General features: G+C 44.3%; 2 protein-coding genes across 3 annotated transcripts in view; both read right to left on the bottom strand.

Moving 5' to 3' along the window:
- Positions 1-16,985, bottom strand: part of LOC127669397 (sodium-dependent glucose transporter 1C-like) — a 120,416-nt gene that overhangs the window by 15,488 nt on the left and 87,943 nt on the right. The window lies entirely within an intron of this gene.
- On the bottom strand, positions 9,243-14,454 carry LOC127669398 (sodium-dependent glucose transporter 1C-like). Its single transcript, XM_052163236.1, is given in 2 exon segments — positions 9,243-10,628; positions 14,346-14,454. Coding segments are annotated over 2 exon segments (1,155 nt in total). The 3' UTR covers positions 9,243-9,582.

Genomic DNA, 16,985 nt, shown 5'->3' on the forward strand with positions numbered 1-16,985 from the left:
CTACAGCTTAAGGGGATGCAGTGCCCTCTCTAGCCTCCGAGGGCTACCTGCACACACAGGGAACACATAGACACTAAGTAAGTTTTAAAAATAGAGTCTACTAACTGTGACTAATAGACTTTCACAAAAAGAATATTATCATTAGCTGGGGTTTCTTTCCATTATATTTGATAAGAATGTTGTTCACAGGGTCTACAGCATCATTCAAGTCCCCATTAACAGCAGTTGCTGAGACCAGTCTACCCTGGAATAGACTAAAAATGAAACTTCCTGCCGAGTGCTTTCAGAGTAGTGGGTACAGGAGTGTGAGGGAGCCTGCTCCCACTCCTGAAGGGAGCAGAGGGGTAGATCTAAAGCCACACGCTCGCCCCTTCATGGGTTGACCAGAAACCCCAGCAGCTAGTCCCAGCGGCATGGGAGCCTGGGAAGAGGAGGAGGGGACAGTTCTAAAAAAGGGCAGAGCCACCGTGAGAGGCTCAGACCCCCAGTTCAGGATTCTCTGGCACACACCTCTCCTTCCAAGGCAGCCCAAGTAGAAAATGGCTCATATGACACAGCACTGCTCACTTAACAGAATCATAAGACCAAGCCCCGAGTAGGCAGCACTTTGACCACGCCGCCCAAAGTTCAAGAGAAACTGCTTACCACATAAGAGAAGGATCCAGGCTCACCCTACCCAGGTGTCACCTGATGCTCAGCTAGCTCTGTTGTTCCGGGGCCTGTGGTGAAGAGGGGCATCATGAAGACAGAAGGGCTTGGTGAGGCAGAGCCATTTGCCTCCTGAAAGCCAGGAAACAGACACTGGGACAGACACAGACAAGAAGCATCCTTCAGAGGCTCACCTCCAGTGCCTGCCTTACACACGGAGACCCCGTTTCCTAACATTTCCTTCTCATCTCAAATCCTAGCACACACAGTGGTAAATAGTACTCCAAGGATAGGATAAGAGTGGAAGTTCATTAAGTCTGAAGTACCTAGCAGGTGGTCAGCTCTCAAAACGGTTGCTTAAAATACACAGCAAACTACAAACACAGTTTTGCACACTTTCTGAGTTCATTCTCACACTACATGGGTGAGACCAATAATCACAGGCCAGACACCTATCTACAATTTGAAACAATACTCTCTTTTTTGTTTTTGTTTTTTGGGGGTTTTTTGTTTTTGTTTTTTCAAGACAGAGTTTCTCTGTATAGCCCTGGCTGTCCTGGAACTCACTCTGTAGACCAGGCTGGCCTCGAACTCAGAAATCCGCCTCCCAAGTGCTGGGATTAAAGGCATGCGCCACCACCACCCGGCTTTGAAACAATACTCTTAAATTTAAAGTATTTTCTGATCAGGGCATCCTCTGAGATCCTCCTCACCTATCCAACTCCACACTTTCTCTGTCTCTTTAGGAAACAGCTATCCAAACCAAAACAAAAACAAAAAACATAATAAATAATAAAGAAAAATGTACAAGAAACACATATCCCACACACATGCTGAGACACATGCACACACACAAAACCCATGAGAACATAAAATCTGAAACCATAATTTATCAGCAAAAGACCAGTAAGTTTAAAAAAATGCCCAAAGCATTAGAAGACAAAAATCTCCAAAAATTCCATTAATGTTCTCTTAATACACCAATTAAGACTCCATTGGAGGAAAATAATGTTTCCTTTACAAGTGATTGGCAGCTGGAGATAGCTTCTGCGTTGTGGATGGAGGCATGTGTGCACCTCTCCCAGTGCTTGGACCCAGTGTGTCTTGGACCTGTGCTCGCTGCCCTGGTCTCTGTGAGTTCATATGCACATCAGTCTGGTTGTCTGTAGGAGCCACTGATTCCCTGGCGTCTTCCAGTCTCATGTCTCTCACAACCTTTCTGCCTCATTTTCTACGTAGCTCCGAGTCCTGGAGGGGGTAGTTTGTTGACGGTGTCCCATTTAGGACTGTGTGTTCCAAGCTCTCTCACTCTCCGTACACGATGCAGCAGTGGGTCTCTGCAGTCCCTGTATCCCTCCAGAGAGGAAGCGTCTCTGGCGAGGGCTGAGTGAGACCCTGATCTGCAGGGATAGCAGAATGTCGTTAGGTGTCATTTTATTGCTACATCCCTTTAGCAGAGCAATAGTGTTTGGTTTTCCCCTAGGTCCATGGTCTATCTAGTCTCATGTTCTTGGCCACCCAAATAGTGGCAGGCATGGGCTCCATCTCATGGTGTGGGCCTTAAACCCAACAGAGAGTGGTTGGTTACTCCCACCATTGCACCAGCATACCATGCAGGTTTGAAACAACACTTGGAGAAGTGTGTTTCTGTGTCCTCTTCCTATATCTGGTCTCTGTCAGATAAATAGGATTAGGACTAAGTCCACATAGTAAAGCTAAAAGAATATCAAAATATTAAAAATACAGTTGTCATATCCACATCTCACTCTGGTAAAACTCTAGTTATCCTCAAAGATTTGAAAACCATTCTTGAAATGATTCCCAGTGACATTATTCATAGTAAAAAGAAAAAAAAAAAAAAAAAAAAAGGAGCAACTCAAGGGTCCACCTCCAGAAGTAGCCGGGCTGAGCACAGGGAGCAGAGCTGGCATTGTTACGGCCTTGATGAGTCATAGGCATGTGAAGGAAGCTAATACACATGGCAGGGTTGATACCATCCTGCCCGCATAAGGTACTGACTCAAATCACAGGCAGAGGATTTAGAGTGGCGGACGTCAGCGGGAGCACAGGTGTGTGGAATGGGGTACTCACTTAGTTTTACAAGATGAGTTTTTTGTGTTGGTTCTAGTGGTTGGGCGTACAGCAGTGTGAATGTCCATATTGTCGCTGAGCTGCTAATATGAAAGTGGGTAAATATATTTATGTGATATAGATGTTTTCTTATCATTAAAAACAAAGTGCCTTAGCCAGGTGGTGGTGGCGCACACCTGTGATCCCAGCACTCTGGGAGGCAGAGGCAGGCAGATTTCTGAGTTCGAGGCCAGCCTGATCTACAGAGTAAGTTCCAGGACAGCCAGGGCTATACAGAGAAACCCTGTCTCAAAAAATAAATAAATAAATAAATAAATAAACAAAACAAAACAAAAAAAACCCCAAAAAAACCAAAGTGCCTTATACCATTTAATTTATTAAATAAAATAACTTTATTGTAATGAACTCACAAGTAGGTTAATAGATTAAGGAAGCCACTCATACGTTTCATGGTACAGTTCAAGCTGCTGTTCTGAAGCCCTGGAGCTTTGCTTAGAGGTTTATGCATCCACTGCCACTTACACCTTTATACCCTTGTCCTCGTGAGAAGGACATGACAGTCAGACTGTTGGGAAAAGGTAATTGTTCACCTTATGCTCTGAAGGAAGCTTCCGAAGGAAGGCTAACCTTCAAGCTGTTTGTCTCATGATGACTCCGAAATCTTTCTCCAGGCTGTGTATTAAGTATCAACCAAACACTCCAGATAGCCCACAACATGTCAATACATTTCAGAGACCAGATCCTAAGTGAATTCTGAAGTTAAAAGTGAAAGACAACAGAAAACATTGGAGCCTAAGAGTAAGACTAGACGGGAACTGCTGAAACCTGTCTTCTGGTAACCGAGGGTTATGGGAGGTGGACTAATGTGAGGGAGAAAGCGGAGGGCATGCACTTTATCCTTGAGGAAGTTGTCAAGAGTCAAAACATTTGACTCATGTTCAGCCCTGCCCAAACGCTGACTGGCTGTGGTACATTTAGGGAAAGGAGTTGGAAGCCTCGTCTTAACCAACTGCAATTTCATACGCACCCTTGATAGCTCTCGTGTCTACAGAGATGACCTTTTGAGTCTAGGCCTCCCCCTTTTAAAAATAATTTCTTTTTATTTAATGTGCATTGGTGCTTTACCCACCTGAATGTCTGTGTGAGGGTTTCAGATCGGAGTTACAGACATTGGGAGCTGCCACATGGGTACCGGGAATTGAACCCAGGTCCTCTGAAAGAGCACTCAGTGCTCCTAACTGAGCTGTCTTTCCAGCCCCAGAGTCTAGGCCGTTCTCAAAGGTGGTAGCAATTTAATAAAGCAGTTACACAATATTTCTGCTAGTTCATGTTAGTTTCCAGAGGAATGAGAAATGAACGCATCCTGGCAACACCTCTCTCTGTATGCGATAACTCGATTGTTGATAGCTAGCTAGACCTCCAGCACAGCGGCCAGTAGCCAATAAAGCCGTGTGTGTTAAATTATGAATGTCTTTGCTATCATACACGCCATATAATTAATAAAATTTGAAAATTATTTAAAATAATAAAAAGTTATTGAATCAGTATGAATGAGAAACTGTGTTAAGGACACCCTCTCATTGATAGAACCCTCAAGTTGTCCTGGGAGGTAGATGAATGTAGGTCATATTTTAAGAGCTAAACTCAGACCCAATGTAGCTTGTAGCATTACAGGCCAGCACAGACAAGGAATATGTCCATCTTCTCGGGAACGTTTGTGACAGGATGGCAGTGAGGAAACTCCATCAGAATAGTGCCTGTATTGGCTGTCTTTGTTATGTCATCTTGACACAGGCTGGAGTTATCACAGAGAAAGGAGCTTCAGTTGGGGAAGTGCCTCCATGAGATCCAGCTGTGGGGCATTTTCTCAATTAGTTATCAAGGGGGGAGGGTCCCTTGTGGGTGGTGCCATCCCTGGGCTGAAGAGAGCAGGCTGAGCAAGCCAGGGGAAGCAAGCCAGTAAGGAACATCCCTCCATGGCCTCTGCATCAGCTCCTGCTTCCTGACCTGCTTGAGTTCCAGTCCTGACTTCCTTTAGTGATGAACAGCAATGTAGAAGTGTAAGCTGAATAAACCCTTTCCTCCCTGACTTGCTTCTTGGTCATGATGTTTGTGCAGGAATAAAAACCCTGACTAAAACAAGTGTCTGTCTGTGTGTCAGTGTGGCCCTTCCCTGGATGCACACCAGCCGAAGATGCAGAATCCGTGCTGCTTGGGCTAGAGACATAGCTCCACGGTAGAGCACTTGTCTAGAATGTACACGGCTCTGGACTTAATCTCCAGTATTGGAAAAAGAAAAGCTGGTACTCTACAGACATGAAGAAAATGACCTTATGGCAATGGAGTGAGTGGAGAAACCTAGCTATAACTGGATTGCAGCCACAGATGTTTGTTTCATACATGGTGTGTGCTGTGTGCACTGGCCATGGGAGAAAGGGAGCAAATGCCCTCGGAGACTCCCAAAAGGAGGACCATCTTGACCCAGCAACTCCGCCATCTAGAGCTCGGAACCCTAGGCAACAGCCACTCCTCTTAGGTTGGTGGGATCCACTGCAGGTTTTGAAATGTATGCCACATTCTCGTCACCATGCTTATCTCCCGGGGCTCTGTCCTCGGCCTCCATGAGTAGAGGTTAAAAGGTGGACTCCCTGTTTATCAGCTTCACAGCAGCTGCCTGAGGCCTGAGAGCTTCAGAAAGGGCAGAAAGGGAGTCAGAGGTCATTTGTTATATCTGCCTAAGGGAAAAACACAGCATGAACAACTAACCGCAGTCTCTACTTAATCCGCCATGCCACTGCAAAGCTGTTACATCACTAAGATGACGCAGTGACTGCCGTAAGGGGGAGTGGGCAGAGCTAGGTCACTTAAAGTACTAGTACCGAAAGCAAATTTAGAGAAGTCAGGTAAAACATACTGTAATACGGTAGACATTCAACGTCATTCAGCAAAAATGTAGAAAAATACAATCTTATGCTAACTTTAGACGTTCTCTAAGGGTAGCACAGGCCAGCCTACCCATACTTCTAGGAAACAGCCTTTGTGACCCCTGACCCTTGGCTACAAACACCCTTCCCTCTGCACACTGAACTCCTAGGTGTTCAAGTTCAGAGAGAGGCCCAGGGGCTGCACAGGCATGTCAACTCCTGGGAGGACTGATTCACTGTAAGTTAAAATAATTAAAGTTACCTAGTTTAATAGTGTTTATAACGTGACTATTGCCCTCACTGAGAATACGACAGGCCCAGTGCCAGCTATGCCCTGACTAAAGCCTCTGTAGTAACTTCAGGCACTGGGCTGGGCTTTCTCTAAGTACCATACTCAGGATACTGAGAAAGAATCCCTTGGGCCCAGGTATTTGAAAGCAGCTTGGATGTCACAGCGAGAATACCATAGCTTTTAAAATTAACTGTAAAATAGTATAATTTCCATAATCCAAAGGATCACTATATTTCAATAACTAAGACACTAATTATGAAGTATACTACATATTTGCATGGAAGACAAATATATTTCATATAAGGCCTGTTCCAAGAGATGCTAAAGTATAGAGAAGTTATATTTTAAGATGGATCACATACAGCACTAAACTGACATGGAAGTGCAGGTGCTGAGGCAGGAGGATCACCAGTTCCAGGCTAGCCTATGATTCACAGCAAGACGTCTCAAACCAAAACAAAAAAGGACAATAATAGTAACAAAATGCCGCAATAAAAGTGGCTTTTCATCTAATTATTCAAATGAAGTATTAAAGTATGAGTATATGTCCATAGTAGCACATTCTTAAAACATTTTAAATTCTCAAGTGAAGGGGGGCGGGCGTTCTATCAGATATCTCACACAAACTCTGAACCCTGCAGGTTTCTTGCTTTGAGAATCATCTCACTTTCATTTCTTCATGAAGGATAAGGAGATGACATAAAAGAGGCCCATGGTGCATCTGGGGGGATCTAGAAAGCAGAGTTGCATCTTGAAGAAAAGTAGTCCCTGTGTCTGTGAGCATTCCCTCCAGGGTCTGCCCGCAGTTACCTAGCAACAGCCAGGACAGGGCCTGCCTCACTTACGAAAGCGCTCGCCCTCTCCCTCCCTCCCTCCCTCCCTCCCTCCCTCCCTCCCTCCCTCTCTCTCTCTCTCTCTCTCTCTCTCTCTCCTCTCTCTCTCTCCCCCTCTCCCTCCCTCCCTCTCTCTCTCTGTCTCTCTCTGTCTCACTGTCTCTCTGTCTCTCTCTTCCCCCCACCCCCATCTTCCTCTCTCCCACATGTTCCTGGCCGGCTTCTTCTTTCTCTCTCCTCTCTCTCTCTGTCCTTCTCTGTCCCCTCTCTTTCTCTGCCTTTACTCCCTTCTCCATAACCTCTTCCCAGATCCCAAATAAACATCCTTTTATACTAGGCCTGTCCTGTGACTGATTCTCCATGGGGGAGGGTGCCTCAGCGTGGGCCTGCTAAGGCACACCCCACTCCTGCTGCATCGTACCTCATTTTGTAAAATGCATCAGTCTTAGTTTGGATTTTACTGCTGTGAACAGACACCATGACCAAGGCAACTCATATAAAGGACAACATTTAACTGGGGCTGGCTTACAGGTTTAGAGGTTTAGTCCATTATCATCAAACCAGGAAACATGACAGCATCCGGGCAGGCATGGCACTGGAGGAGCTGAGAGTTCTACATCTTCACCCAAAGGAAGCCAGGAGCAGACTGTCGTCAGGTCGCTAGGATGAGGGTCTCAAAGCCCACCCACACAGTGATATACTTCCTCCAGCAAGGCCACACCTCCTAATAATGCAACTCCCTGGGCCAAGCATATTCAAGCCACCATACTATACATAAAATATATAACCATAAAATATAAAACCAAACAAGTCTTTAGTATTCTTTAACCCAACACTATGGGTAAGGTAAAGAATTCAAAAATACTTCCTCGTTTCCAAATACTCTTCCATGAAACTGTTATGGAAATAATATGCCTACCCAGTGAGAAATCACTGTGTATATGTAAGAGATTAGTAAAGGAAACGCTCTTTACAAACATTCAAAACCCATGAGACTGGCTGTGGCTAATGCCTAAAGAAGAGCAGGCCTCCAGTTGAAGCTCTTACTCGCTTATACACACACACACACACTGTGGGCTTATTCTTTGCACAAGTGCTGTCATCCTTAAGTCTCTTTCAGGTCCAGGCCCCAGGTAACATGCCAGACAATTTGAATAGACACAGGAGTCTGCAAGTCTGAAGACTTGGTCACATGGGAGATTTATACAACAAAGATATTATTAGAATTGTTTCTTGAGTACACCAGTGTTGTTCTTTTCACATAGTTGTTACCCAGGCCCATCTTGCCCTCCTCGCAAAATTACATTTTTCCTGTTAAGAGCACAGAAGAGTTAAGGCAGACCAGGACCCAATGATGGTTGTAACTCTGCTCTGCCCACCAGAGCTACCTCTTAAAGGCATGTTCTTTGATATGGAAATGTATCCACAGACTGGTTGTAAGGCCACTGAGTGGATAAAGCCTAACAGGAGGTTAGTCTTGTTGAATAGCAGAAACTTCCTCAGCAAACCTAAACTTCAATTATGGAACAAAATTTTCTTTTTCACAGTTTCTAACACACCTGGTGAGTATACTGATGGTCCAGTCATCCTGGAGGTAATGCCCCTTTAACTAAACTCTACTCCATATAACTTAATATTTCCTAAGCAACTTTTTAAGTAAATCTTTTATAGCATCAGTTTTACTGCAAGTTTCTCCTGCATCAAAATTACTCTCTCCATAGCCTGTTGTTGTGGCCCATTTCTTTAATCCCAGAACTCAGGAGGCAGAGGCAGGGGTATCTCTGAGTTCCAGGACAGCCAGGGCTATATAGCAAAACCTTGCCTCAACAAACAAAATATGGATGTCTGGTCATCTACTTAGCAAAGGACTATGTCTTCTACATATCCATGGTGCCTTCCTGTGGGTGCACTACCCGGCTTCTCAAATACAAATATCTTTTTCCACAAAGTAATATATCTCCAAACAGGAATCTCATTACAAAATCCTACCGTATGAGAACACATGTGACATAAGCAAAAGGCATAGTTAGTAAAACAAAAGTTATATTTTATGACACTGAGGGTCTTCACACAGTGTTCACACACTGGGTTCTTATCTGGTCCTAGTCCTATCTCCCCGAGGATGCTCACCTGTGCAGTGTATCTTAGCTGAAGGTCAGGCCCAGTCTCTAACAGTAGTCAAATCAGAGGATTTGAGGGTCAGCATCCTCGGGGGAGACTCTCCAGCCACAGGGAAAAATCAAGGTGACATCTGTCCTGATGTGCAGAAGGAGCATTGCCCTTAGTGTCTGCTTATATACTGTCTGGTGGGCGCCATGGGGTCCTAGGACTGTGTCTGACGGTCTTGAGTGAGGTCACTCGGTTCTGGTTATCAGGTACAGCCTTAGGTGTAGTAGGGATTCTGACTAAGCTGGTTTTACATGTGTAAAAGGCAGTTTGAACATGCTCCTTACAACCTGGGACATTAAAGGAGACTCTGGAGATTCTAGAACATGTGAAAACATTTCAGTGGTTCTATGTGGACACTTGGATCTCTAGACATTATCGCTGATAATCTGGTATGGCCCCACGTGGCCTGACTCCCTCGAGAGTAGCAACTGTGCATTTACTAAACAATTTGTCTTCTCCAAATGTTTGTCTATTTTCTCCTGGTGTATCACAAGGGAGTGGCCTCTATTAACTGGAGAGGGATCAAACACAGAGGCATTTGGGAATTGCTTTAGAGGTTTTGGCTGCAGGCTATATCAAATCAGAATATTTCTAGAGTTCTCTGTTACAGAATGCCTTGTATTCTTCATTTCAACAACTTCAAAATCCATTCCATCCCACTTTCCTCCATGTTCCGTTTATGTTGCTCAGAGCTGGAGAGCAAACCTTTCTAGTTCTCACTCTTCCTTCCTTTGCGCTGGCGCTGCAGGGGTAAGGTGGCTAATTTATACATCACAGGAAATAAAACAGTCGTGAATATGGCTGAGCTCAGACATATGTACAGAACTACTGGCAGATCTGGGTAGTATCCCTGAAGAATTCCAATCACTGCAGGAATGGCCATTTCTCCCAGGGAAGCGCCAATTACAAAGAATGCTGTGGATTTCCCAGTTAAGGTGGTATACTGCTCAATCCAGGAAACTCCACTGGGAAACGTGGTCGCCATTGAGGCTCCATACACGGAAGTCGCGATCCAGAGGCAGAGAGAGTTCTTGTCAAAAAGAACCAGAAATAAACATGAAGTCAAGTTGCCAATGTTGCTCAACACAATCATGGTTCCAGGCTGTAGGAATGTCGCAAAGATGATGGCCAGGCCCCTGCAGGCTGCAAAGGTTCCCCAGAAGATGGAGTTCAAGCCAGCTGCCTCGCTCTCTTCCATGCCAACGTGGGTGGTGGCGAAGGAGAACACGTAAGAGCCGTAGGTCACCTCAGCTCCCACATAGAAGAAGAAGAACAGGAAGAGGAGGCATAGTAGGGCCCTGTGATATTTAGCCCTTCGAGCTCCCTGAGCAGATGCTGAGGACTTTTTCTGCCTTGAATGTTTCTTACAAAACAGACCAAACAGAAAGACAGAAACGACTAAGACATAGGTGCCGATGGAAGCGTATGCCCACAGCAAATTCATGTCCTCGGGTACCGCGAACAAAGAGTCTGAGGAGGCTTGGGAGGATCGGTTCAGCATTAGAGGGTCAAAGTCAGACTCGGTGTGGTTCTGAGCGGATGCTGTGGTGCCCCAGGCCAATTTAGCCAGCAGGGGAGCCAGGAAGGCACCCAAGGCGAAACTGAAGTGCAAGGCCTGCATATGTGGGGCTCCTTTGTCCCCCCAAAGAGCCAAGATGAGGACGTTCCCACCTACAAGTTAAAGAAATAATCTGACAGTCACTTAGTAGGACCATTTTATTAGTGTCTATATTAGGGTGTAGGAGTTTTATGACATTTTAAGTTTCTACCAGAACCACTCTAATTAAGGAGCTGTAACCAACCATCACCAGAGGAATGTGTTACATCTCATCATCATACATGGAATTTACAAGTTACTAAGCCATCACTCAAGTCAGATACAGTAGAAACTATTTATTATAGTGGTAATCTCACTGGGGAGTAATATTAATTGTGGCGTGACTGAGAATGACCTCAATAGGTAATATTAGCTTAGTCTACAGGTGGTGGAACTGTGTGGGAAGAATGAGGAGGTGTGGCCTTGTTGGAGGAGGTGTGTCATGGGTGGAGGGCTTTGAGGTTTCAAAAAGCTGACACTAGGCCCAGACCCACTCCCTCTCAGGCTCCCCCATCCCTCTCCCCCTCTCCCTTCTCTCTCTCTCTAGGGATTAGAATGTAAAGCTCTCAGCAGCTGTCCCAGTGCCTGTGAGCCCGACACTGAGCTGCCCTGCTCACTCCCATGATGCTTAGGGAGGGACTAATACTGCGAACCTATAAGCAAACTCCTATTAAACGCTGTCTTCTATAAGTTGCCTTAGTCATAGTATCTCTTCACAGCAATAGAACAGCAAAACACTGATAAATTTATTTGTAATTTTTGAGAGAGCCCTCATATATGCTATCCTGGCCATGAACTTGCTATGATGTCAAAAAAGATAATCTTGGATTTTTGATACTCCCATCAGAATCATTTAAGTACTGGGATTACAAGAATGTCCCACTCAGTCTATGCGGTGACAGGGACTGAGCCCAGTATTTTGTAGACAAATACTCTGCCTAACTGAACCATATCCCGGCATCCATGTGTAAATATATGTGTAATGCTAAGCAAAATGTTATCTAAGGTGAGAAAACTACCAAAGCTTCAGTATTTCAACTGGGAGATAATTCCAATTGAAGTAATTTTTTACCTATGTCTAAACTAGATACTAAACACCTAGATGCCAGCCAGATTGCCCTGGAATTCTGTCATATTTGTTACAAAAAAATTTTTTTTAGAACTATGAACTGCACAGTTTCAACACCCACAATGTGAAAAGCCAGGAGCATCTAGTATTTGACTATCTTCAAAAAAACCCAGATATTTTTGAGACAGGTATGTAGTCCTACATTGCAGTTTACATTCAAATGACTCTAGAAGTGTACACTATTTCCATGATCTATCAAATATCTTTTCTTCCCGTACAGCAAGAAAAGGTGGGTATAGAAAGCTGGGATTAGGATAAATAAAGTTCTACATGTAACTTCGGAGGTCTTCAATGATAAGATGAATCACTGAGGAAAAAAAAAAAAAAACAAGAAAAAAGACAAGAATGTTGTACCCACACAGGTTCTCTAAGCCCAGAATCTGGGGGTGTATTTTAAGCTGAATGGCTGCTTCTGTAGGCATAGAATAATCCTGCTCCTGTGAGGTGGGTTAGCTGAGCCTGTCCTCCATAGTCTCTACAGGGCCTCAGTTTGTGGCACTGTTTTCTTCATTTGGGAAGTGTCCTTGCCATAAATTTGCTGTACATTTAGCAGAGATCAAACTCCTAAAACCTATAGTGTAGGCTTCCTGATGTTATGGTTATTTCCATGACCTACTTAGCTGGTTATAGGGACACTCGGAGACTGTTAAACATTGTTTCTGGATATGCCGATGAGGAGGACTCCTCTGAACTACCAGTGTGATGTTGAACTTCACAATGAAGAGGGGAAGAGAATGCATGTGGAATATAAGAAATTCCTTCCGGATGAGGATTTTGCTGAAGGCAAAGGGGATGCAGAAGGATGGCCAAGAGGAGGTGGTTAAAAATAACAGCATCTGTTTGAGACTGCAGGACCAGGTGTAGAAACAAGATGTCTACTTCACTCAGCAAAGTCCTGAGTATAAATGACACTGAAGGCCCAGGTGTAGACTGGTCATCACCATCAGCTTCCCACCATCATGGCTCTGATGGCCTCAGAGAAGAGGCGTTATAAAGAATGTAAGAAATGGCAGAGGGAGGGGGGTTCTGTGCAATAATGGCTTCTAGCCTTGACCCAGTGGACACATGCATTGTTATACACACAGGATCTGCTCCAGACCAAACCAGTGAAAATTCCAGCGTGGGTGGGGAAGAGGCCCCTGAGGCTTCAGCCCCTCCCTGTCAGAGAGCTGTTGGTAGCTGGTAGCTGCTAAGGGAGAGAGAGAGACTCATTCAGTTGTAGGGATCTGCTGCTGCTGGGCTGCTTAAGCCCCTGTTAAAGGCAACAGATCCATGCACTAATGGGCAGCTCTAATTAGACACGGGACTGACTAACAATAAAATAAGGACATGAGGTTGGGAGGAAGGGAGAGAGGGATGGTAGGGGGCAGTAGGGTGAGCTGGAGGGAGGGACTCGTGGATGGTTATAATGAATATACTTTGTGTAAATGAATGAAACTTTCAAAAAACTTTTATAACAGAAACAAGGAGTGTAATTGTCAAGGGTATTTCTGATTTTTGTCAGATCACTCTTGAGTCACTCTTGAGTCTTGATTGAATATAAAATCAAAATAAATAAAACAATATAATATTTTAATAAACATGAAAAAAAAAAAGAAGTGTCCTTGCTGGAGGAAGTGTGCTACTAGGGGCAGGCTCTGAGAATGTGAAAGCCTTCAGCCATTTCTAACTGCTCTCTCTGCTTTGTGCTTGTCGATCAAGAAGTGAGCCCTCAAGTTCCTGCTCCTGCCATCGTGCCTTTACTCCCTTATCATGGACTCCACCCCTCTGGAACCCTAAGTCCAAACAAACTTTCTCCTCCAGGTTACTTTCTTCCTACTGTTTTATCACATCAATTACAAAGTAACTAATACACCATGTTCACCCTATCAAGTCACTATTTTCTCTTACACTAAAGAGGTCAAACTCTACTCCTAAAGGAAAGCTTGCCCATTTGCATAATAATTTCCCTCAAGAAGAGAGTCGTTCCATGCTTGACCAACCCAGCAGTCTCTCATAAAGCAAAATCCTCCAAATGCCCTTCATAGTTAGGTGTTTGACAACCGGTGCCCTAATTGGCAAGGAGAAATAGTGCTGAGGTAGGATTCTGAGGTGCTCAGGTGTGATTCTGAAGTGCTGAGGTGTGATTCTGAGGAGGTGAGGTGTGGTGCTGAAGTGCTGAGGTGTGATTCTGAGGAGGTGAGGTGTGGTGCTGAAGTGCTGAGGTGTGATTCTGAGGTGCTCAGGTGTAATTCTGAGGTATGATTCTGAGTTGCTGAGGTGTGATTCTGAGGTGCTGAGGTGTGATTCTGAGGTGCTCACGTGTGATGCTGAGGTGTGATGTTGAGGTGTGATGCTGAGGTATTGAGGTGTGATTCTAAGGTGTGATGCTGAGGTGTGATTCTGAGGTGCTGAGGTGTGATTCTGAGGTACTCAGGTGTGATGCTGAGGTGTGATGCTGAGGTGCTGAGGTGTGATTCTGAGGTACTCAGGTGTGATGCTGAGGTGTGATGCTGAGGTATTAAGGTGTGATTCTGAGGTACTGAGGTGTGATTATGAGGTGCTGAAAGGTACTGACGTGTGAGTCCATGCTGTTTTCAAGTGGCACTCTAATTTCATATACTTTACTTTTCCTCATAGTACTGTCCCTGATCCTGGAGATGACGCTGAAGGATTCACTAACCTGTATCCACAACACCAACTGAAGCACCAAACACAGCCATCATGATAATCAGTAAAAATGCCTTCTTGCACAACGGAATGAGATAAAGCCCAACTGTGGTAGCCAACATTGACACACCTGAGGAAAAAGAATAAAGCCAGCTGGAAAACAAGCGAAGGTCCGAAGTCAAAGGGACATCATAAGAAATTCTAAAAATGAAAACTAACACTGAATTAAAGCTGATTGGTCTTGGGCTGGGCCTCGTGGTGAGCCTTGTTCCTCACAGCACTTAGGGGACAGATAGGTAGAGCCCTATGAGTTGAGGCCCACACCATCTACATAGAGAGCTTCAGGCCAGCTGGGCTACATAGTGAGAGCTTGTCTCCAAAACAAAAAGAGAAAAAGGTAAAACCAAATCACAACAAGGAAAATGTTTGAGCCTGAGTACATGAGAGACGCAGTGGCTATATATACGTGGTGGTTTAATCTAAAGCTTGTGTAATATTTGTGGCCCATAAAATGTAAATTACTGTGACTTGAATCCAATTCTGTCGTTGCTAATGATCAAATTAGAAATTGTAACAAAAGATAAATTTTATAGTGTTTGAGTAGGTCTAAAAAGTATTCATTCAAAGATGAATTTTTTTTTACAAGGTAACAATGTAAAAATGCACAAGTACAACTCAATCTTTATAACTGATTATAGGAAACCTTTACCAAATAAATTCATTTGTGGGATAAAAGAAAATGAAGTACAGAAAAAAAAAGTCTTTCAACGCACTTTGGAAGTAATAATGATACTTATGTATCAGCAATAAATAAAAACCTTGCCTCCAAAGATGTTTTAGTACAGTAATCTAGATGGCCTTTTAATCTTGCCAATTGAAAATGGCATGCTGACAGCTCTGCCCTCTTCTCCAGGGTCAAGAGCCAAGGAACTTAGTCTGTGCTCAGCTCTGACAAGGGCAGCAGGACAGAAGTGCAGCCTATATCACTTCCCTACCTTCCCCTGTCCCTTCATCTCCAAGTCCAAGTCCACAGAACCTGGCCAGGTCCCAGGAACTCATTCTGACCCTGGTGGCCCCAGAAGCCCCGCCCCCATCGCGGGCAGCCAGTGCGTGTGCCTCCAGTGGAGCCTATATCAAAGCAAAGGTCAGCTCTGCTCAGGGTTGCCAACACTCACACCCAAGCTAGAGCTAATCAAGTTTCTAGAGGGTCCAGAACAGTTTCCCTCCAGCAAAGGCTACGGAAGCCCAGCTGCACCGGAGCGCACGCGCAGCTGTTTCCACTGCCCACCGTTGTGCAGTCTATGCCTTTACTATTTAGAGTAAATCGGAAGTTCATTGAAAAGAAACCGAGAAGCAGTGTTTGCTTACCCAACAGTAAAAAATGATTCATATGGTCAAGGAGAACCCCACCGACCATGGTACCACATACAAAGCCGGAGGCGCGGCCCACGAAAATGATAGAGAGACTGCTGATGTTGCGGTTCACATTTCTTGCCAAATCTTGGAATGTAGGCCCGAGGATAGCAATGCTTATTCCCTGAAATTTAAAAAGAGAAGAGCTGCGAACTTACAGCCATTAAAATTATGTTTATTTAAATGGTTGCCTTTTTTCTTTATAGAAAATGGGAGAAGAATTATAGTGTAATGTAGGGGCTTCCTTTGTTCAAACTGGAAACCATACAACCCTTTACTATTAGAGTCATCTGCTCCTGTGAGTTTTCTTCTACTCAACTTTTAAAATGTATTTGTTTGCCTTTGGTTGCAATTCATTTTTAGATCTGGAAAAACACCTTAAAAGATTTACCTGCATTTATAGTTAAGATACATCAAATTTATTTTCAAAATATTTTCATTTTAAATATACTCCATTTAGAACTGATGTTGGAATTTAGATGTCAAAATTAAATTCTCAAACATCAACTTATTATGTTGGTTATGTTTTTAAAAAGCAGTACTTCTGGCACACATGGTTTTCTTTCTCTGAACTACACATAATATTCTGGAAATCAACTATCTGAATATTTCTAAATATATAGGCTTCTTTAAGGAAAGTCCAAAGCCACCAGGCAGGAGTATTGACTAGAAGACTTTTTTAGAATATACTTACATATACATATAAAAAAAAAAGCTCTATCAATAAAATGTTGCCTGTAACAAGAATGTGTTAGCGAGAACTGGGTCCTTTGGGAAAATTTCTAAGTCATCTGTATTTCAAGAGTAATTGATTATAATGCATTGGTCTGCCCCAAACCAAGCGTCCTCCCTATCTTAGCAGCAGGAACCCAGGACTAAGGACTACAGTGTGGACAGGCCCGCAGCAAGCACCAGGTTCAAGGAATGAAGACTGACTACAGGTTCCAACCTACTGCCTCGCAGGACTTAAGACTTGCACTCACCGAAGGTTCCCTAGCACCTGCAGGGGAATGGTTGTGGAGGCGAGCAGGTGAAGGCTCCGGCTCCCCTTCCTGTACCTCCGCCCACCGCACCCAGGTGACAATGAAAGTTTAAAGACCTTGGAAAACACGTTAACATAATCCGTTTGAGTGGAAAAAAAGAACCTCCAAGATGAGAACCGTGTCTATTTTCTAAGTGGGGAGCCGGAGACCCAGGGAGATGAATGCACCCGGGCTCCCTCTGGGCTGGGGGAGCAGGT

Source organism: Apodemus sylvaticus, chromosome 19 (assembly GCF_947179515.1).
Source record: "Apodemus sylvaticus chromosome 19, mApoSyl1.1, whole genome shotgun sequence".
NCBI lineage: Eukaryota > Metazoa > Chordata > Mammalia > Rodentia > Muridae > Apodemus > Apodemus sylvaticus.